This window comes from Trachemys scripta, chromosome 1 (genome assembly GCF_013100865.1).
Source record: "Trachemys scripta elegans isolate TJP31775 chromosome 1, CAS_Tse_1.0, whole genome shotgun sequence".
Taxonomy (NCBI): Eukaryota; Metazoa; Chordata; order Testudines; family Emydidae; genus Trachemys; species Trachemys scripta.
In genome coordinates, this window is record NC_048298.1 from 192,560,937 (window position 1) to 192,583,121 (window position 22,185).

At 43.5% G+C, this 22,185-nt stretch overlaps 1 protein-coding gene across 7 annotated transcripts in view; it reads left to right on the plus strand.

Annotated features, from left to right (window-relative positions):
• PKNOX1 (PBX/knotted 1 homeobox 1) overlaps window positions 1-22,185 on the plus strand; it is an 82,246-nt gene that overhangs the window by 47,095 nt on the left and 12,966 nt on the right. For all 7 annotated transcript variants that reach the window (XM_034753566.1, XM_034753558.1, XM_034753586.1 and 4 more), the window contains 3 exons: window positions 557-728; window positions 18,874-19,044; window positions 21,708-21,807. In XM_034753566.1, the coding sequence (XP_034609457.1) occupies window positions 557-728; window positions 18,874-19,044; window positions 21,708-21,807 (443 nt within the window). The remainder of the gene's footprint in view (window positions 1-556; window positions 729-18,873; window positions 19,045-21,707; window positions 21,808-22,185) is intronic.

The window sequence follows — 22,185 nt, forward strand, 5'->3', positions numbered from 1 at the left end:
TGTAAAAAGCAACAGAGGGTCCTGTGGCACCTTTGAGACTAACAGAAGTATTGGGAGCATAAGCTTTCGTGGGTAAGAACCTCACTTCTTCAGCTTGCATCTGAAGAAGTGAGGTTCTTACCCACGAAAGCTTATGCTCCCAGTACTTCTGTTAGTCTAAAAGGTGCCACAGGACCCTCTGTTGCTTTTTACAGATTAAGACTAACACGGCTACCCCTCTGATAATTAATAAAATGGCATTTCAGAGCTTCATAACTGCAATTATGATATCTTCTTATCAATGTCCAATTAAATAGTCATGCTTTATTATACAGCTTTAGTTGTGTCTAAATATTATACAGTTTTACTTTTTTTTTTTTTTATAATTCACATGGATTTTTGGCTAATATTGTCAGTTGTGTGTTGTATATAATCTTTTCATAAAACTTACAGAATTGCTTTTCTGGATGAATGGTGGTTAGGTTTTTACTTTTTGGATACCTAACATTATAAAGTAGGAAATATAAAGTAAAAAAATATTTATTCAGACCTGATTTTATTATTTATTTATTCCTAGGCACCCACTGTTTCCATTGTTAGCACTATTATTTGAAAAATGTGAACAATCTACACAGGGCTCAGAAGGCACTACCTCTGCTAGTTTTGATGTAGATATTGAAAATTTTGTAAGGAAGCAGGAGAAGGAAGGAAAACCCTTTTTTTGTGAAGATCCAGAAACTGATAATTTAGTAAGTATAAAGCATTTTTTTGAAGCAAATGACACTTCTCCCTCTTATTCCCAATTACTTCTCTCAACTGTTGCTCTCGGTAGATTCCCAAATCTTTTGATCCTACAATGGTGGATTGTTAATATTGCAAGTACTGAATTCTGAAACTAAAGATCAGAAAAAGTCTGTAAACTTAGTTTGTCTTTTTATCCTTTTTTTCTTATCTACAAACATCTGTTGCATCCTTCATTTTGACAACCTGCCTCACATTTTTCAATAGTTGTTTCCAATATGTGCTCCTAAAACAGCTGAGGTTGACATTATATTTAGAGATGAGTTAAGACACATACCCACTACAATCCAGTTGACTGCACAGAGTGGTTTCTCAGAAGGCAGTCAGATAATTTTTGTTCACTGTTCTATAGATCTTATCTAGTCAGATTTTCCTGTGGTGTGTTTTTTGCCTCATGCATCTGCATTGTCTGAGGGAGGAAAGGTTAGAAAATTTGCCCACTAACTTTTATACATAAAAAGAAGTCTGAGGCCTGGTATGCAATAGGAATATTAGGAAATTTTTTAAAAAAAATTCAAGTAGAACAGTTTGTGTTGAATGATAAATCAGTTTGAGACAGCATTTCTAAATGATACTCAGTTTGGTATTTTGGGCCTACGTAAAAAACTGTTCAAATGGAGAGTCCTATAAGGTTATGTCTGTTTTGTAGCAATAAATGGAATTCTGCCATTTCAGACAAGGCAGAGAGAAGGAACTTCAAATTAGGTAGCTGATGAGTACTTGCAGGTAGAGGATCAGAGATTCAGTACCTCTGAAGTCCCAGTTGCTCAGAAGAAGCCTACCAAAAGAGCATTCCAACTTACACGGAAAGAACTCACTGTCTGGTCCAAAAAGGCCAATGTGGCTCTTTTGACATGCATCACACAAAAAATGTTTGACTACCTTATTTTTATGTTAGAGTGAGAGATCTTTTCTCTGTGTTCTACCTAGGTTGGTGAGTCCTGCTAGCTTCTCACGCACACGTCAAGCCCAGTAAAGGCCCTTCTCCATAAATTCAACCTCAGAAGTCTGTCTTAGTACATCTTGCATTGCTATTTCTTGGTAGGGCTATGATTTCAGTGTTTTTAACGATGAGTGTCAAAAGAATGTTGGCTTGGGCTTTATGGCATCCACACAGAGTTCCAGACCTATTTTTACAAGGTATTATTGCTTGAAGTCCGCCTCATTGAACCTGTTGAAAGCAGGCAATAAAGATTATTGTATTGCCTTTTGATCAAGATATATTTTACTTTGTTTTTGTTTTTGTTTTTTTCACTCTGTTACAGTATATTCTTCCTACATTGTTGCAAGTTCTGTATTTTTACAAACACAGCCTTGGAGTGTTAGAGACTCAGAGTAGGGATCTATTATGTATCTGGAGAAAAGAGAGTTTCCTATCCTTAGTTTTCTAAAAGTGTGTGCATAAGTATATTTTAAAGATTAAAAGACTGTAAACAAAGATTAATGATAAATGACAATAGATTGAATTGGGGAAGGTGTCTATTGGGATGCCCACAAAGGCTGGTGTTAACATTTTTAGAAGAAAATGGTCTTGAAGAATCAGTAAACATGTTTTTGTTTATTAATTTAACGAAATTGGGAAACAAGTCAGGGCAGAAGAATGTTGTGATAGAAAGGGACTTAGAAAGATTAAAAACATGCAGTTAATAACTTGGGGGATGGGAATAGTGAGAGACACAAGTCAATACATCTGGGGAAAACTTAAATTCTTATTTTTGGGTTAAACAGATGGGAGAAACCTAAGTTGTTTGGAAGTGACAGAGAGGTGATATCAAGGTGATAGTGACAGAGAGGTGATATCAAGGTGATAGTGACAGAGGGGTGACAGCAAATTAGACATGAGTGTACATGGCTGCCAAAACCCCAAAATCAATTTTGGCTACATATAGAAAGACATGATATCCTGGAGCAGGGAGGTAGGTAATAGTTCTTATCTATATGGCACTTGTGTGACTGTGGTTGAAATACTGGGTTTCTTTCTGGGTACAAGACCCAAAAGGTATTGACAAACTGGAAGGAATTCAGAAAGGATCATCAGAAACTATCAGGGGATTGGAGGGAGTGAAGTATGAGGCAACATTGAAAGGGCTTGATACATATTTAAATTAAGCTACTTGGAGGGAGAGGAAGACAATATGCTGTACTGAAAAGGTTACAGTAGGCTTACTTGCAGATTATATACATTTGAGGTGCAGAGAAGAGCCCATGGTGGAGGGCAACTCCATGACTGGACTTGAATGAAAGGGAGATAGATAGCTGAGGATATTTCCATTGTCAAGTAGAAAGTTTGTTTTGGTGACTTCTAATTGAACAGAGTTAAACTGGAAAACCCAGTTTTTGTTCAAGAAAGATGGAGAAGCAGTTAAGGAGTTAGTGAAATATTTACATTATATTCATTTATAGGCCTTTCAATGGCACTCCTCTGTAGTCTGAGTACCCCAGAGGCATTTAATGCATAATCAACACCTATGTGAGGTGGAGAGATCTTACTATCTCCATTTTGCAGATGAAGAACTGAAGCACAGAGATTCAGTGGTTTGTCCAAGGTCCCAGCTAGGAAGAGAATTCAGAACTCCTGAGTTCCAGTCTAGTGTTTCAACCATGAGACCTTTGTATCTCTCTAACGGAGAGGCAAAGTTTGGTGTAATATACATAAGAAAAGGTCATTGATATTGTAAAATAATTTGTCCAAACAAAAAAAGACAAAATGTGTTTGTATCCTATAACCGTTCTGTGGCTAAATCCTGTAGTAGAGTGGCTGTTGCCACCATAGACAAAAATAATGGACAGAATGTGGAAGAGAGAAAATAAACCAGGTCCTTCCACAGGCTTTTTGAAAGCTGCAAGCAGCAGGGGCACATGGTGTTTGTTCATTTTAACTGGAATATTAATGACCCAGTGAAGTCTTGTGAAGTATTCATACCACTATATTATCATAAATGTTGGTAATAATAATAACTGCTTCATTAACAGCTATAATAATATATTCTCTCCCATCATATGGAAAGTGTAGCCAAGCCAGTGGAAAACACTGCACGTTTACTGACATTCTGTAAGACCCACCACATTGCTACCACCATTTTAGATTCCTCTTGAAAAGAAAGAGCCCCGCTGCAGACATTTCACACCTTCAAATTGTTTTCAATTAAAATATCTTGTTTAAATATGAGGTTCATTGTCAAAGGGAGAAACACATTTAATGGTTTTAAATAGTCATAAAGATTTCTTTCTGAGAAAGATTGCAGCCATTATTTCAGATTCAGTCATCTTTGAAGTATGAGTCACGTGGTACATGATCTTGTGAGTTTGTCACTTGATAACATGACAGAACTGTAAGCAGAATTCCCTAAACAGATCATTGGTTTTAGAGTCATTTTTAAGTTCATGATCCTAGTATATTGACTGGCAGGAATTCTTATAGTATTAGAATTGAGGGACAGCTCTTCTCTTTCCTCACTTCTACCAGTTTATTAGCCTGTAGTACCTCTGTCAGTTCTTTCAGGACTGACAGCAAAGGAGTGCCTGACTGCTGCTGCTCCTAAATCAGCCACAGCTTTTGGCTGGCATCTTAGCATTTCCTGTGGGGTATTTTTTTTTTTTTCAGACTTCTATTAATCTGCCTTAGATTCTGTCATCAAAATAAGTAAAAATGAAAGTCATTTTATTCTGCATGAAATAGATCAGATGATACTGCCTCAAGGTATTTTTAACTTTTTGATTATTAACAAAGACACTGTTTTCCTTTGTCCTCCGCTCCTGGTTTCTTTGGAGAGGAATAATCAAAATCTTTAAAGCTCTTTGCCCATAGATCATGTGGACTTGTTTATGTCTACTGCAAATACCTTAGATAGGTTCTCTATGGTATGTCTGTTAGCCATACTCCTCCCCTATTTGGGAGCTTTCCACTACGAGATAATTAAGAAATGACACCTTTGACCAGTGTAACCTCTTCCCCCACCTGTTGGTATTATTGGACATTCTGGATTGTTCACACGTCAACATACAGTCCAGTCAGTCAAGGGCACCAAAGAAATGAGCAGAAGAGTTCGTCCCCAAGAGCCAACCAGACACAGGGTTCTTATGTCAACCCTCCTTGAATTATTGGTGCTCCCACAAGGAGGCTTGCAACTGGTTGCAATGGCAGTCTTTCCTCCTTTATAACTTTTACAAATATATATATTTATATATCCAGGTGGAGTGGGATCCTTAATTACAAGGTTGATTTCTCCTCCTCCTTCCCCCTGCCCCCCAGCTTCTCTTCTTCTGTCTTTGGCCCCAGCTCATCCAGGCAAAGAAGACAGGCACCAACAGAGTGGGCCACACAACTGCAAGACTCCCTTCCCTCCAGTCCAGGCCCCGTTGCATTTCCTGTGGACACATAAACATGTTGTGGGTAAATACGAGCTCAATAGTACACTGTCATCTTGGAACAAGAGCTGAATTAGGAAGAGCCATGCATTTCAGTATTGATTTTAAAAAAGCCACATATTTTAGTACCAACAGACGAAGAGCCATGAGCTTGGCCAAGGTGAAAAAGCTTTCTTTTTACTTTTGAGGGAGGGCGGGGGAGAGAACAGCTTTCAGAATTTAGACTTAATGGACAGCAGGTTTAAAACAAACAAAAGGAAGTATTTCTTCACACGGTGCACAGTCAACCAGTGGAACTCCTTGCCAGAGGATGTTGTGAAGGCCAAGACTATAACGGGGTTAAAAAAATAATTCAATAAATTCATGGAGGATAGGTCCATCAATGGTTATTAGCCAGGATGGGCAGGGATGGTGTCCCTAGCCTCAGTTTGCCAGAAGCTGGGAATGAGCAACAAGGGATGGATCACTTGATGATTACCTGTTTTGTTCATTCTCTCTGGGGCACCTGGCATTGGCTACTGTCGGAAGACAGGATATTGAGCTAAATGGACCTTTGGTCTGACCCAATATGGCCGTTCTTATGACTTACTCAGTGTTGCTTCAAGGACTGTTCTGAGGTCACAGTAGCGCCACAATAATTGGGATACTGTGACCATGGTCCTCAGCAAACCCCTATGGCTCAAGGGCAGCACAGAGGCTAATTCACTAATTGCAGGATATTCTGAGCAATCATAAAGGATGGTCTGGGAGTCTCCCATGGATCAGTAACAGAACTCTACAGGTGATTCATCTGTCTCATACACCTAAACTGGCTGAGATGCTCCCCAAAAAAGGGGTTGATCAAGTGTACATGGCCTCTAAAGAGTGGTTTGCCAACATGGCACAGATCTTTTGGGAATGAAACCGTTTGGCTAAAATGGGAGTGGATTGTGAGCTTTATTGGGTTGCAGAATCTTAAAGCACAGTGATTCAGCAGTTTTTAGTAAATTTTAGTCATTTTGATGACTTCCTATTACTTTCATCCTATGGGGACTACTCACTTCTTAAGTGAGCTGATGGATTCCTGCATTAATGCTATGCAAAAGATTTCAGCATGCAAAACTCCAGCAGAATTTACTTGAAATATCTCTAAGGACCACCTTAGTGCACCTGTAGTTGAGAATGACATCTAAATTCAAATAATCAGACAGTGCTGAAATTTAATTGAGAGGATTCAGTTCCTCCATGCTGCACCCAATTGAATCAATTGGCATAGTATCCTAAAGGGTGCCACTCCGAACATTGTCTCATACAAAGACCATTGAAATCAGTGGAAAGACTCCCATTGACTTCAGTGGACTTTGGATCAGGCCCCACTGAATAACTCTGAAGTAATCTATCCTAGAGAAGATACACATTAGTACTTGTATTCTGTTCATGCTAGATGCAGTGTAATGTAATGGTACAACCATTGTTAGCATTAGGTAATGAGATATCTTTATTGGGTCAGTACTAAGAATGCCACAGGGGCTTACCGATGAGTCTTGTTAGCAGTATGTTTTGCCAGTTCTGTTGTTACAGATATTACCAAGCAGAGTATTTAGAGTAGCTCAGATCACCCAGAGTAGTGAAAAGGCTATCTGGCAACATTTAAAAAGAAGACTTAACAAATTAGCAGTTTAACATTATCAACTTCTTTTTACACCTATTTGAATTGATCCAGAGAATTAAAGATGAGTTAGAATCATCAGTTGGTTGCATTACTCAGAAGTGCACACTATCAGTTTTCAAAGGCAACACTGAGGTGTATGTGCATTCTTTTGTAACATAATCTTTGATGTGTCTGCTGACCCCAAGGTATTGAGGTGGCCTCCTGCGAGTAGTGTGTCTGACTATATTTCCCAATATATCCCTGTGGGGGACATATGGAGGGTGGTGGTGCTAATCCAGGCAGTTATTTATCATATGAGAAGTAGCATAGAAACTCAGAGCAGTCCATGTTTCCTTTATCAGATTTATGGTATTATTTAGAGGCAAGGAGAGACTTTCCATAGGAAAAGTGATCTTGAGACAAATAAAAGGGTTATGGTAAAGGTGGACAAAATAATGAATAATATATAGAAGATAAATCTGCGCACTCCTGTTTACTCTTTCTCATAATACAAGAGTAAGGGATTTGCAGTGCAATTTAAAGGCAACACATTTAAGGCTGATTTTAAAAAATAATTTTCACACAACATGTGGAATTCATTGTCACTGAAGCCAAACTTAATAGACATCAAAGGATTAGACTCTCATTGAAGTCAATGGGAGTCTTTCCATTGACTTTAATGGACTTTGGTTTAGATTCAGTACAGTCGCAACAGATACAATACAATTTTTTAGAAGAACAATAAACCCTCATCTTTTAGTGCATAAGCCAATCTGAGAGGATATCTGATGAGATGGTGGAGAGTCAGAAGGAAACTTCTTCTATGGGCAGTTTATTTTATAACTGTCCTGCTACTTCAGAGGAAGTTGAAAGAAATCTTGTATCTGGTGCTGGCCACTTTCACTGAAAGGATATTGAAGTAAATGGACAAAGGATCTGTATGGCATAGGCATTCCTTTAGTCCTATTTCCTGTTTTGTAGTATATGCCTGGATTTGCTTAAAACAATATCAATGTACTTTTTACTGTCTGGTACCTATGGACAAATTATTCTGCTTACTGGATTTAACCATTAGTGGATGTTCCAGATTTGTTTCTGCAACTGGAAAGACAAGATGGGTGTCAATAGTCATCTGATAATTAGGTGGCATGTAATAGTCAGTCATGCTGGGGGAAAAGAATTCTAATGCTTTGTCCACAGGAAATTAAGACTGCAGATGTACTTATTACATGCGAAAACGTGCCCATCCCAATTTTCAGGCTGTGGTCTCTTTCTCTCAAGCGAATTAAAATGAAATATTATTTTTGCTGCAATTGTCTGGAAGCATTTCTCTATGGTCTGTTCTGTTTTGGACTATTGTGCTAGAATTTTATTTTTATTCTTTTGTTTTTAGTGTGTCTAGCTCTCACTTTATCTTACGTTAGTTTTGTCCTTGCTTTAATGCTAATTACAGTATCACCACTAATCTGAGACCGAGGGTCAGAACTGAGGCAAGGTAACTTATTTCAAAAAAGTAAAAGTTTTGATACCTAGGTAATACTATGGGTACTGTCCATCTGATCCTATAGATTAGCATTAGTCAAGCCCTCCAGTGAATGCTACCTAACTGTTGTATGCTCATTGTGACTTTGTCCATGAATGTGTTTTGTTCCTGGTCCTCCTTCAAGCCAGTAGAGAATAGTTTGGTGAGGCTAAAAAAAGTTTATATTTAGGCTATTTACTTGTAGCTACATCAAGTCTTGTTTTGCCACTGGTTGTTTTTGTTTTAAAGTTCTTTGTGCAAAACCCATGTTCTACCATTGCGGCATTACAGGACAATTTTTTAATAATACTTCCCCCAAGAACAATATACCCTTAAAAGCAGGTGACCTGCTGGTTAAACACTTTGTTAAATATGCAAGTTCATGATCATTTATATGGGATTTGGTGGTATTTAAACACAATTTTAAAGGCAACCGCTGGAAGAGGGCATTGGTCTAGAAGATTGTCTATTTATACTTTCATAATGGCATGGTGCTTTTTTTTTTTATCACTAGGACTCTGTGTAGTCAAAATATTGAAATCTGGTGAATGTGCATTCATATTTTAAATAACACTTTGAGCACATGGATCTGATTTTTCTGCAGCTTTTCTTTTAAAGACTCAGAAACATTTGCCATTCCTACAGATAAGGTTTTGGACCGAAGGGCTAGGATTGCCTTTCATTGCTGTGAGTTCTGACATACCGCTTTCTAAATTTGCTAAAACTTCATACAAGAAAGAGATCCTCTCCTTGAAGAGTAAGAAAAACTTCAGGCACAATGTAGGCTGCATCCATCATGGAAAACAATGTGCGCACAAATTTGCCTGTCTTGATCTCCTTAAGATGCCCTTAAGTAAGGTTACTTCAGCCCCTTAGCTTAGTTTCTGCAATATGTAGCAAAATGGGTGACTGTTAAATGATCATTTTTGATCACTGGCTTCAGTGCTCTGGCCAAATCAAAGTACATGGTGAATCTGTCCAAAATAGTGCACAAAAGAAATCCAAACTTTATAGAATAAGGAGGATCTTTTTTGAGATCCAGAATAGCAAGTCAGTATTGTGGATGATGCACTTTACAACAGCCAGCCAAGGAGTATTGTGCCTAAATAGTAATTAAGTAATTAAGGAAATCATCTGCAAACACTTGGAAGGTGGTAAGGTGATAGGGAATAGCCAGCATGGATTTGTAAAGAACAAATCGTGTCAAACCAATCTGATAGCTTTCTTTGATAGGATAACGAGTCTTGTGGATAAGGGAGAAGCTGTGGATGTGGTATACGTAGACTTTAGTAAGGCATTTGATACGGTTTCGCATGATATTCTTATCGATAAACTAGACAAATACAATTTAGATGGGGCTACTATAAGGTGGGTGCATAACTGGCTGGATAACCGTACTCAGAGAGTTGTTATTAATGGTTCCCAATCCTGCTGGAAAGGCGTAATGAGTGGGGTACCGCAGGGGTCTGTTTTGGGACCGGCTCTGTTCAATATCTTCATCAACGACTTAGATATTGGCATAGAAAGTACGCTTATTAAGTTTGCGGATGATACCAAACTGGGAGGGATTGCAACGGCTTTTGGAGGTCAGGGTCATAATTCAAAATGATCTGGACAAATTGGAGAAATGGTCTGAGTTAAACAGGATGAAGTTTAACAAAGACAAATGCAAAGTGCTCCACTTCGGAAGAAAAAATCAGTTTCACACATACAGAATTGGAAGAGACTGTCTAGGAAGGAGTACGGCAGAAAGGGATCTAGGGGTTATAGTGAACCACAAGCTAAATATGAGTCAACAGTGTGATGCTGTTGCAAAAAAAGCAAGCATGATTCTGGGATGTATTAACAAGTGTGTTGTGAGCAAGACACGAGAAGTCATTCTTCCGCTCTACTCTGCTCTGGTTAGGCCTCAGCTGGAGTATTGTGTCCAGTTCTGGGCACCGCATTTCAAGAAAGATGTGCAGAAATTGGAAAGGGTCCAGAGAAGAGGAACAAGAATGATTAAAGGTCTTGAGAACATGACCTATGAAGGAAAACTGAAGGAATTGGGTTTGTTTAGTTTGGAAAAGAGAAGACTGAGAGGGGACATTATAGCAGTTTTCAGGTATCTAAAAGGGTGTCATAAGGAGGAGGGAGAAAACTTGTTCACCTTAGCCTCTAAGGATAGAACAAGAAGCAATGGGCTTAAACTGCAGCAAGGGAGGTCTAGGTTGGACATTAGGAAAAAGTTCCTAACTGTCAGGGTGGTTAAACACTGGAATAAATTGCCTAGGGAGGTTGTGGAATCTCCATCTCTGGAGATATTTAAGAGTAGGTTAGATAAATGTCCATCAGGGATGGTCTAGACAGTATTTGGTCCTGCCATGCGGGCAGGGGACTGGACTTGATGACCTCTCGAGGTCCCTTCCAGTCCTTGAATCTATGAATCTATAAATTTGGCCTGCACACTACTTTACTTTAATATCCTGTATTCACTATTGTACAATCAGTCTTGAAAGACCATTTGGTTTTGGTTGTAGCTATTCTGCCATGATATTTACAATTCCTGACGCTGTTTTTATTCCCTGAGTAGTACCACTAGCTATCCCAGATTGCAAGTCTTCTGTATCAGCAAAGAGTACAAGATCTGTTGTCATGCGCAGATCAGATATCACCATCTCTTGCTCAGTTACTTACCTGTCAGTTGATTCATCAGCAAGCACAGTAACAAAGCTAGCTATCTGTATATATTTCTGAGGCACTTCCTGAAGAAACTTTGCATTTGTAAAGTCTTCCATGCTATAGTTATTAATATGATTTGATCTAGGACAAGGGTGGACAAACTTTTTTGCCTGGGTATGGAAATTGTATGGCGGGCCATGAATGCTCATGAAATTGGGGGTTGGGGTGCGGGAGAGGGTGAGGGCTCCAGCTGGGGATGCGGGCTCGAGGGTGGGAGGGGGATCAGGGATGGGACAGGGGATTGGGGCGCTGGAGGGGTTCAGGGGCGCGGGCTCCAGGTGGTGCTTACCTCAAGCAGCTCCCGGCAGCAGCGGCATGTCCCCCCTCGAACTCCTATGCGGATGTGTGGCCAAGTGGCTCTGCGTGCTGCCCCATCCATAGGCGACGCCCCTGCAGCTCCGATCAGCCGCGGTTCCCAGCCAGTGGGAGCTGCAGGGGCAGTGCTTGGCGCGGGGACAGCGTGTGAAGCCCCCTGGCTGTTCGTATGTGGGGACATGCTGCTGCTTCCGGGAGCTGCGCGCATCAAGCCCTGGACCCTGCTCCCCAGCAGGAGTGCGAGGGCCGGATTAAAACATCTGAAGGGTCGGATGCAGCCCCCGGGCCATAGTTTGCCCACCCCGATCTAGGATTAAGGCCACTTTTGGCCTTCAAATTGCAAAATCTCAGAATCCCTTGAACTAAAATCTTGTTTAGTGACTGTAAAGAGTGTTAAACAAGGTGACAAACTGTTGGATCTCCTTATTTAACACTTTACAGAAAATTATATAGTAACAGGTTCTTCTTGGGGGCAAAGCAACTTGTTTTCTGCATCAGTGTATTTTGCATGAGCAGCAGAGAAATCATGTATGTGTAGCAAATCAGTTCTAAAGGTTTTTCACCCACTGACAAGAAGCTCTCTCTTATCAGAAAGCTTCTCATGTTTTCTGCAAATTACACAGAACATTTCATCTTTCTGACATGAACTACATCTATAGTAGCTTTTAATTAATTCTGGAAATTGCATTTAACTCTAAGTATTTCATTTTTCTTATGTGTCATGTGCTTTATTCTTTCTTGGCCCAGGACCTCCAATATTGCGCTCTGCTGATGATGGTTTTTTACCCCAAAACCCAGCAGTGTGGTTCAATGTCTTCCAGACACTTTTCAGATTTGTTTAAAATTAGGTGCGTAGATAGTCTTTACACAAATGTTTCTTAAGCATGTAGTGTGTAAACCAAGGATTGCTGCGAAAAATCAGACTACCTGTCCTTAGTAGCAGTAAATTTGCAGTTTGAAGGCTGCAACAAAGTATTAGAGAGAGATCATCTCCCATCTAAATAAAATCAAATTGTGTTTAGCAGCAGCAAGTAATGAAATTTTTAGTTAGTTTGAGTAAACGATAAACTCTGTGGAGACAGGGACAGACTTTGTTAGGTACATATAGTGCTTAGCAAAATGGTGTCAATCTCTGATTGAGGCCTCTAGTGCTGCTACAATATAAATAATAATACACAGCCTACTTTGGCTTGGCTGAAATGATAAACCGTTGCTTCCCTTTTTGGCAAAGATACCTGACTGCCTTTGAACTACCTGACTGCAGCAGACCTCTGATCAGAGCACTTAAATCCAACACATTATCCTCGGATATGCTCAGTAGTGTGCCTTTTCTCTTATATCAGCCCCTTTCCCCAAAGCATTGCATATCTGGCTGACAGCAGCGAGGCCCATCCCTCTGCCCAGCATCTCCTCCCCTCCACTCTCACTGGTAGCTCAGTGTTGCTGCTCCTCTCTGTCCCTGCTCTTGAGGCAACTTAGGCCTTGTCTACACTACGAGAGTAGTTCGATTTTACTTAAATCGAATATTTGGAATCGATATTGCAAAGTCGAACGTGTGTGTCCACACTAAGGACAGTAATTCGACTTTGTGAGTCCACACTAACGGGGAAAGCGTCGACATTGGAAGCGGTGCACTGTGGGCAGCTATCCCACAGTTCCCGCAGTCCCCGCTGCCCATTGGAATTCTGGGTCGAGCCAGCAATGCCTTCTGGGTAAAAAAATGTGTCGAGGGTGCTTTTGGGTAACTGTCGTCATCCATCCATCACTCCCGCCCTCCCTCCCTCCCTGAAAGCGCCGGCGGGAAATCATTTCGCGCACTTTTCAAGTCATTGACAGCGCGGACGCCACAGCACTGTGAGCATGGAGCCCACTGCAACCATCGCTGCAGTTGTGGCCGCTCTCAACGCCTCGCAGCTTATCATACAGGTTGCCCTGAGGCAGATGCAGAAAAGTCAGGCGAGGAGGCTACGTCAACGCGGTGATGACCTGAAGTCTGAGAGTAGCACAGACCTCTCAGAAAGCAGGGGACCCAGCGCCGAGGACATCACGGTGGCAATGGGTCATGTTGATGCTGTGAAACGGCGATTCTGGGCACGGGAAACAAGCACTGAGTGGTGGGACCGCATAGTGCTGCAGGTCTGGGATGAATCACAGTGGCTGCGAAACTTCCGCATGCGGAAGGGAACTTTCCTTGAACTTTGTGAGTTGCTGTCCCCTGCCCTGAAGCGCAATGACACCCGGATGCGACCAGCCCTGACTGTCCAGAAGCGAGTGGCCATAGCCCTCTGGAAGCTTGCAACGCCTGACAGCTACCGGTCAGTCGCGAGCCAGTTTGGGGTGGGCAAATCTACCGTGGGGGTTGTTGTGATGCAAGTAGCCAAGGCAATCGTTGATGTACTGCTGCCAAAGGTAGTGACCCTGGGAAACTTGGAGGCGATCATAGATGGCTTCGCAGCGATGGGATTCCCAAACTGCGGTGGGGCCATAGATGGAACTCACATCCCTATCCTGGCACCGGACCACCAGGCCAGCCAGTACATTAACAGAAAGGGCTACTTTTCCATGGTGCTGCAAGCACTGGTGGACCACAGGGGACGTTTTACCAACATCAATGTCGGATGGCCGGGCAAGGTTCATGACGCTCGTGTTTTCAGGAACTCTGGTCTGTTTAGACGGCTGCAGCAAGGTATTTACTTCCCGGACCACAAAATAACTGTTGGGGATGTGGAGATGCCTATAGTCATCCTCGGGGACCCAGCCTACCCGCTAATGCCCTGGCTCATGAAGCCCTATACAGGTGCCCTGGACACTGAAAAAGAACTCTTCAACTACTGGCTGAGCAAGTGCAGAATGGTGGTGGAGTGTGCTTTTGGACGTCTCAAGGGGAGATGGAGAAGCTTGCTGACTCGCTGTGATCTCAGCGAAACCAATATCCCCATTGTTATAGCAGCTTGCTGTGTGCTCCACAATCTCTGTGAGAGCAAGGGGGAGACCTTTATGGCGGGGTGGGAGGTTGAGGAAATTAGCCTGGCTGCTGATTACTCACAGCCAGACAGCCGGGCGATTAGAAGAGACCAGCGGGAAGCGCTGTGCATCCGGGAGGCTTTGAAAGCAAAGTTCCTGAGTGAGCAGGGTAACCTGTGACTTTCTAATTTTGTGTACAGAGAAGCCTTCACCCCACTTCCAACACACGTTTCAAAATAAAAATAGTTCTACTTTGTTAAAGCACACCGTTTTCTTTAATACTGTTTTCGCGGGAATTTTTTAAAACTGGGACGCAGACTGTGGTGCGGAGCGGGTGTAGTGTAGTCGCGCGAATGCAGCTTCTAAACTCAAGGACTGACAGGCTCCGCTGCGGTGGGATGGTTCTTTCAACGGAGCCTGTCACCCCTCCTGATACGGACTGTGTGTATGGGGGGTCTATGTGAGTTTGTGGCAGGGGTGGGACGGTTACAGATCCCCTGCTGTGTGGCTCTGTGATCCTGCCTAAGGACCGCCGCTTAAGATCTCTAACTGCCCTCCCCTGACACAAAGTCACAGAGCAACCCACCCCCCACCACATAACATGAAAAGAACCTCCCAGACTAACCAGGGTAAGTAGTCACTGCATCACTGCACTATGTATGTGCCCTGCTGCTGTGCCTGCCCCCTACTATGTACCCTGCCAAAGGTGACTGTCCTGTCCAATTACCAACCCCCTTTCCCCCCCCTCCTCCAAAAGAACATGATGGAAACAGTAGTTAACAGAAACATATTTTTTATTATCAACTACACATGGGACTGGGAAGTGAAACTTGGACGGGGGCTTGTGTCAGGCGGGAAGGAAAGAACTTGTCAAACTTTGGGGAATGAGAGCCTTCTGCTGCTCGAGCTCTCTGCAGGGGTGGAGTGAGAGTTAGCAGGGACTCTGCCGCCTCTCCTTCTGTGCACTTTGGGTGAAGGGAGTATGGGACTTGGTGGCGGGGGAGGGCGGTTAGAGATGGACTGCAGCGGGGCTCTGTCCTCCTGCCTCCGTTCCTGCAGAACATCCACAAGGCGCCGGAGCGTGTCCGTTTGCTCCCTCAGTAGTCCAAGCAGGGTTTGAGTCGCCTGCTGGTCTTCCTGACGCCACCTCTCCTCCCGATCCATGTTGGCTTGGTGCATTTGGGACAAGTTCTCCCGCCACTGGGTCTGCTGTGCTGCCTGGGCTCGGGAGCAGGCTATAAGCTCTGAGAACATGTCCTCCCGTGTCCTCTTCTTCTTATGCCTAATCCTCCCTAGCCTCTGGGAGTGTGATGACAGGCTAGGTTGTGAGACAGTCGCAGATGGGGCTGTGGGAATGGGAAAAAGGGAGTGAATTCCTCAGAAAGATAAATGTAGTTGTGAACAAAGAACATAGTCTTTCTCTGTGAACAGGACCATGCACAGCACCTATCACATGCGCACTCAGCACAAGGTCGAATTCTCGGCCTTCGCATTCAGTGTCTGGGGTTTTGCAGAGCACTTTTGAGAACCCTGTCAGGACAACGGAATTGCTCTTGCACGCAGACATGGTAAGCCGTAGATTCGTGGCAGCTTAAAACTTTAATATTAGCAATGGCCTCATTTCACATTGAAATCAATGTCGGTCCCTGCTGCCAGCAATCCGGCAAGCAGGAAGTCTGCTCCTGTCCCACACCCTCGCGGCTGTCCCCGGGAACGATCCCTTTCGGCTGACCCTCTCCCGCCTCCACCGCGTGGCTGCAAACCAGCGGTTACAGTTCTGTAAAGGAACGGTAAAGCAGTCCCAACACTAACATTCCCCTACCTCATTCAAAGCAGGTCATCATGAGCGACATCACCCTCATGAGGATCTCTGAGAGCGACAGACAGAGAATGCTCCGGGAAAGCCTTCAAAGACCAGGGCCGTATGCCGCCATGCTGTGCCAAGCAATGATTCCAGAGTACTTGCTAGTCTCGTGGCGCGGCAACGTGTCCTACTACGGAGGACCCAATAAGGCCGCTCTCCCCAAGAACCTAATGCAGCGGATTTCAAATTACCTGCAGGAGAGCTTCCTTGAGATGTCCCAGGAGGATTTCTGCTCCATCCCCGGACATATAGACCGCATCTTACTGTAGCTGCAGTAGCAGGGACTAAACAGTAGAGCGGCTTGGGCAGGACAATCATGCAAAACCGGACATTGCTAGATTTTTTTCAAATAGTTGCACTGCCCATGACTGAACCGTTAAGTTAATCAAACTAATCATGAGAAACCCATTTTTTAAATTGTTAATAATCATGTTCTGTTACAAATAAATGTTTAGATGTTTACAACACTTACTGGATGATCCTTCACCAGATTCTGTGTCTGGGGTAACGGCTGGGGAGGGTTGGTAGGGGATCTCTGTAAGGGTGATGAAGAGATCCTGGCTGTCGGGGAAATCAGCGTTGTGAGCGCTGTCGACTGCCTCGTCCTCCTCATCTCCTTCCTCATCTTCCCCGTCCGCTAACATGTCCGAGGATCCGGCCGTGGACACTATCCCATCCTCAGAGTCCACAGTCAGTGGTGGGGTAGTGGTGGCGGCCGCACCGAGGATGGAATGCAGTGCCTCGTAGAAACGGGATGTCTGGGGATGGGATCCGGAGCGTCCGTTTGCCTCTTTGGTCTTCTGGTAGCCTTGCCTCAGCTCCTTGATTTTCACGCGGCACTGCGTTACATCCCGGCTGTATCCTCTCTCTGCCATGTCTTTAGAGATCTTCTCATAGATCTTTGCATTCCGTCTTTTGGATCGCAGCTCGGAAAGCACGGACTCATCGCCCCACACAGCGATGAGATCCAAGACTTCCCGATCAGTCCATGCTGGGGCCCTCTTTCTATTCTGAGATTGCACTGCCATCAGTGCTGGAGAGCTCTGCATCGTTGCCAGTGCTGCTGAGCTCGCCACGATGTCCAGACAGGAAATGAGATTCAAACTGGCCAGACAGGAAAAGGAATTCAAATTCAAATTTTCCCGGGGCTTTTCCTGTGTGGCAGTTCAGAACATCCGAGCTCTTACTGCTGTCCAGAGCGTCAACAGAGTGGTGCACTGTGGGATAGCTCCTGGAGCTATTAGCGTCGATTTCCATCCACACCTAGCCTAATTCGACATGGCCATGTCGAATTTAGCGCTACTCCCCTCGTCGGGGAGGAGTACAGAAGTCGAATTAAAGAGACCTCTATGTCGAACTAAATACCTTCGCGGTGTGGACGGGTGCAGGGTTAATTCGATGTAACGGCGCTAACTTCGACATAAACGCCTAGTGTAGACCAGGCCTTAGTTCTTTCTGCTCCCCTTTCCCATCCACTCTGTCCTCTGACTATGGTCTATGTTGCTGTGTCTGATGTCATTCTGGCTCTCCTAATGTCCTTGTTTGGTGAACAGGAAGTCTGATGCTTTTACTTGCCCAGATAACAATTCAACTTGTCTAAGGCTTCTGGGTGATAGGGTTTTTCCCCTGCCCTGCCACAGGATTTTTTTGTATTTTGTACATTGTAAATAATAAAGTTCTGTAGGCCAGATAAAATTACACATGCATTCCCATTGTCTTCAAATTATCCCCTGAGTGTCACCAGTGCCAACCCTCTTACCTTCAGTGAGTTTGTACTGGGATAACAGATTGGAACTTCGTGAGCAATCCTGTTGATGCACAAGGTGAAATAGGGTGAGCTGAGGATTCTTTCTTAGACATGTTAGTTCTGCAAACTGGTATAAAAAGCAGAAAAACAATGCATTTTTGTTACTAAAGTCAGCAGATGTGGCTGAATACACATAGGAACAGATCTGTTGAGTAAGATGTCAGTTTTATGTAGTCTTGCTTTGGAATAAAACTGCATTTTAAAGGATATGATTACAAATATGTTTATATCCGAAGGATGGCATGAATGCTTGCTTGCTTGCATGCTTGTTTGTTTGTTTATTTGCTGACGGGCTCTATTCTTGTCTAAGAACTGAAGGTTCCTCTCCCACTTTTTCACTTTCACAGCTCTGTTCTTGAGGCCTTATGTTGCTGCCAATGTCCTTTTAGGTAATAGGGCAGCATTAATTGGACATTTGAGTTGCTGAGTAATGGATAGCACTCCTCCTCAGCAAGGCTTCCATAGCACTTATGGTTTCTCCTGAACCAGGGAGTGAGGGAACGGGACTGAAGAATTGAACCCCTTCTTCTGGGTATAGCTCAGAGTACTATTGTTCACCACACCTGCCCGAACCATTTTTTTTAAAATTGTACAGTAATATAGACTGTGGCCAAGACAAGAAAAATCCTATGCTGTATTTGTGTTTGTTCTGTCTTGTTTGACAGTTTACCTAAGCAATGGAGCAACACAGGATTTTGTTCTAAACACATGCCTTTCACACGCCAGTAAAATACAGCCTGGGAAAGCGTATTGTGAGCAGCCTTCTGCATCAGTAATTCTGTGTTCTGGTAATTGAAATAGTATATTCTTACATGGTTTTTAAAGTTTGCCCTATATTATTCATGCAAGTAATAGTGTTTTCTTGCCTTGTTTCTAAGTCTTTTTTCCATCTTTCTCTCTAGATGGTAAAGGCAATCCAGGTTCTACGTATTCATCTGCTTGAGTTAGAAAAGGTTAATGAACTCTGCAAGGATTTCTGTAGTCGTTACATTGCCTGTCTGAAAACTAAAATGAACAGTGAAACTCTACTAAGTGGAGAACCTGGAAGTCCTTATTCACCTGTACCATCGCAGGTACATTTCAAGTTAGTTTAAATTAGCTTTTGCTTAGAAATACCGCAAAATTTATAAATACCTTTTTGCTGCACTTTATAAGAATTCCACTTATGCACTGCTTACCTTGTTCTTTGTAATTGTGTTTTTATTAAGGTTAGCAACCCTCTTTTAAGGATCTGAACAGTGGACAAGTTTATTGAAAAGTGTCAACACTTAGAGACATGCCATAATTACTGTTTGCCTGCATTCCTTTTACTTCTTACCTCAGTCCAGCAACTTCAAAATAAAAAACAAACAAACAAAAACTTGGGATTTGCTGGAGTTGCTGCCTTGATGAGAACAGATGTTAGGAAAGAGAATGGGCACAAGGAAAAAGTTGTCATAATATGCATTGCATCTCTTTGGCAATGTCTCCTTAGCTTTGACCCAGCTGTCAGGTTTATCTGCCTCACTGAAGTTGAAAGGACGGTTTGGCTCAGTGTGTGTGTGTGTATATAAACTGAACGTATAAATTGATCCAAACATTTTAGAGTGAACAAAGGTTACCTGTTGGTTTTTAGTCATAATATTTTAGAGATGTGTCACGTGTCTGTTCTATCTACCTTGTAATATTAACAGCTGCACATAGTCTTATACACGTGCACTGTATTTGCTAGATTGTTGAAATATCTGATTACAATACCTAATCTATTGTATAAAATAATCTGAGAGGTAATGATTGCTTTATTACTCTTTTTGGTACTCCTACTATTCTTTCCTTGTAGAGTGACCAGGTGTCTGGTTTTCAACCGGAACACCCGGTCGAAAAGGAACCCTGGCAGCTCCAGTCAGCACCACTGACCGGGCTGTTAAAAGTCCAGTTGGCAGTGTTGCGGGGCTAAGGCAGGCTAGTCCCTACCCGTCCTGGCACTGCGCTGCGCCCCAGAAGCGGCCAGCAGGTCCGGCTCCTAGGCAGGAGGGCCACAGGGCTCCGTGCGTTTCCCCCGCCAAAAGCACTGGCTCTGCACTCCCATTGGCCTGTTCCCAGCCAATGGGAGCTGGAGGGGTGATGCCTGTGGGCGAGAGCAGCGCGTGGAGGCTCCTGGCCCCCCCACCTAGTAGGTGCCAGACCTGCTGGCCGCTTCTGGGGCGCAGCATGGTGCCAGGGCGGGCGGGCAGGCAGGCAAGAAGCCTGCCTTAGCCTCGCTGAGCCGCTGACCAGGAGTCGCCCGAGGTAAGCCCGAGCCCGAACGCCCTGCCCCAGCCCTGAGTCCTCCCCCCCCCTCCCAAACATGGAGCCCCCACCTGCATCCCAAACCCCTCATCCCCGGCCCCAACCCAGAGCCTGTACCCCCTCCTGCACCCAGCCCCCTGCCTCAATTTGGAGCCCCCTCCTACACCCCAAACCGCTCATCCCTAGCCCCACCTCAGAGCCCGCATCCCCCGCCCAGAGCCCTTACCCCCGTACCTCAACCCCCTGCCCCAGCCCAGAGCCCCTGCTCACACTCAGAACCCCTCATCCCCAGCCCCACCTCAGAGCCCGCACCCCCAGCCCAGAGCCCTCACCTCCCCTGAGCCCTTCATCCCTGCCCCCACCCCAGAGCCCTCACACCCTCCTGCACCCCAACCCCCTGCCTCAACCTGCAGCCCCATCCCACATTCCAAATCCCTCGGTTCCAGCCTGGAGCCCCCTCCTGCACCCCAAACCCCTCGTCCCCAGCCCCACCCCAGAGCCCGCACTCCCAGCCGGAGCCCTCACCCCCTCCTGTATCCCAACCCCCTGCCCCAGCCCAGTGAAACTTAGTGTGGAGGAGAGCAAGCCACCAAGGGAGGGGGAATGTAGTGGGCGGGGGTATGGTGTTTGGTTTTGTGCGATTAGAAAGTTGGCAACCCTATTTCCCTGAGTTTGGCAATGATGTCATATTACCTAGTAGTGCTTTAGTCTAGGGTGCCGATCCTGTAATGACTTACGTGCATGTTTAACTTTATGTACTATGAATATTCCTAATGGTTTAAATTTCAGTTTTAAAACTCACTTTTTGCTTTTGGTACTTTGAAGCGTGCCGAGGAAAGTTTGAAATTAGATAGAGATTACTTAAAACAATTTTTGGTGGCATGGCTACTAGCTGTCAATCCTGCTGACACACATTTGTTTAATTTTTACACGTGTACTTCCTTTGAAGTCAGTGGGACTGTTCACAGGCAAAGTTAAGAATATGTACAAATATTTGCAAGATCAGGGTGTATGAACATAATTTAAATTACACAACTGTATTACACAGTTTAATTAAATTAAAATAATATTAAGGTATCATGTACATACTGCATTTTTAAGTCAGAAAGCTACAGAAGGAATTAAGTTATTTATTAAACCTCCAAATTCACTTGTAATTTTATCTCCTGAGACCAATTGTATCTACTCTTTATCTTCTGTGTCTTTAAAAATTGTTGTTTCACTTCTGGTTTAGTTCTGTATCCAAAATCTTTTTTATCCCCAAATATATTTGGGTATTTCATGTCTGCTTTATGAAATTATTATTTAATGACTAATGTTTTCAAGCTGATCAGTTTGCAGTAATGACCTTTGAGTGATGGAGTCTTTCTCTTGGAGATGATCCTCTTTTTAAAGCCCCAGATTTGTTGCAACTAAAAATTACATGAGCATACTTAATTTAAAAAAACTAATTATTTTATTTTTCTAGCAAATTCAAAGTGCCATTGCAGGCACACTGAGTCCCCAAGGGATTATGGTGCCTGCATCAGCATTGCAGCAGGGAAATGTAACTATGGCAACAGTAGCAGGTATGACACAGAAAAGAAAAACTGGCATATTGCTTTTTATTTTGCTTTCTTTCACAGTTGTTAAGAAATGTACAAATATAGGAATATTTTATTATTAATAACTCCTATAATAGTAACTTTCCAAATATCATACAACCGAGTGTCCCAGTAGTTCTTTTGAATACTGGTTTCATATGTTGTGTGTAAATTAAGTATAGTATATACCAGGGTTCTCAATCTTTTTCTTTGAGCCCCCCCAACATGCTATAAAAACTCCATGGCCTGCCTGTGCCAGAACTACTGGTTTTCTGCATATGAACGCCAGGGCTGGCGTTAGAGGGGTAGCGAGCAGGGCACTTGCCTGGGGCCCCATGCCACAGGGGGCCCCAAGAAGTTAAG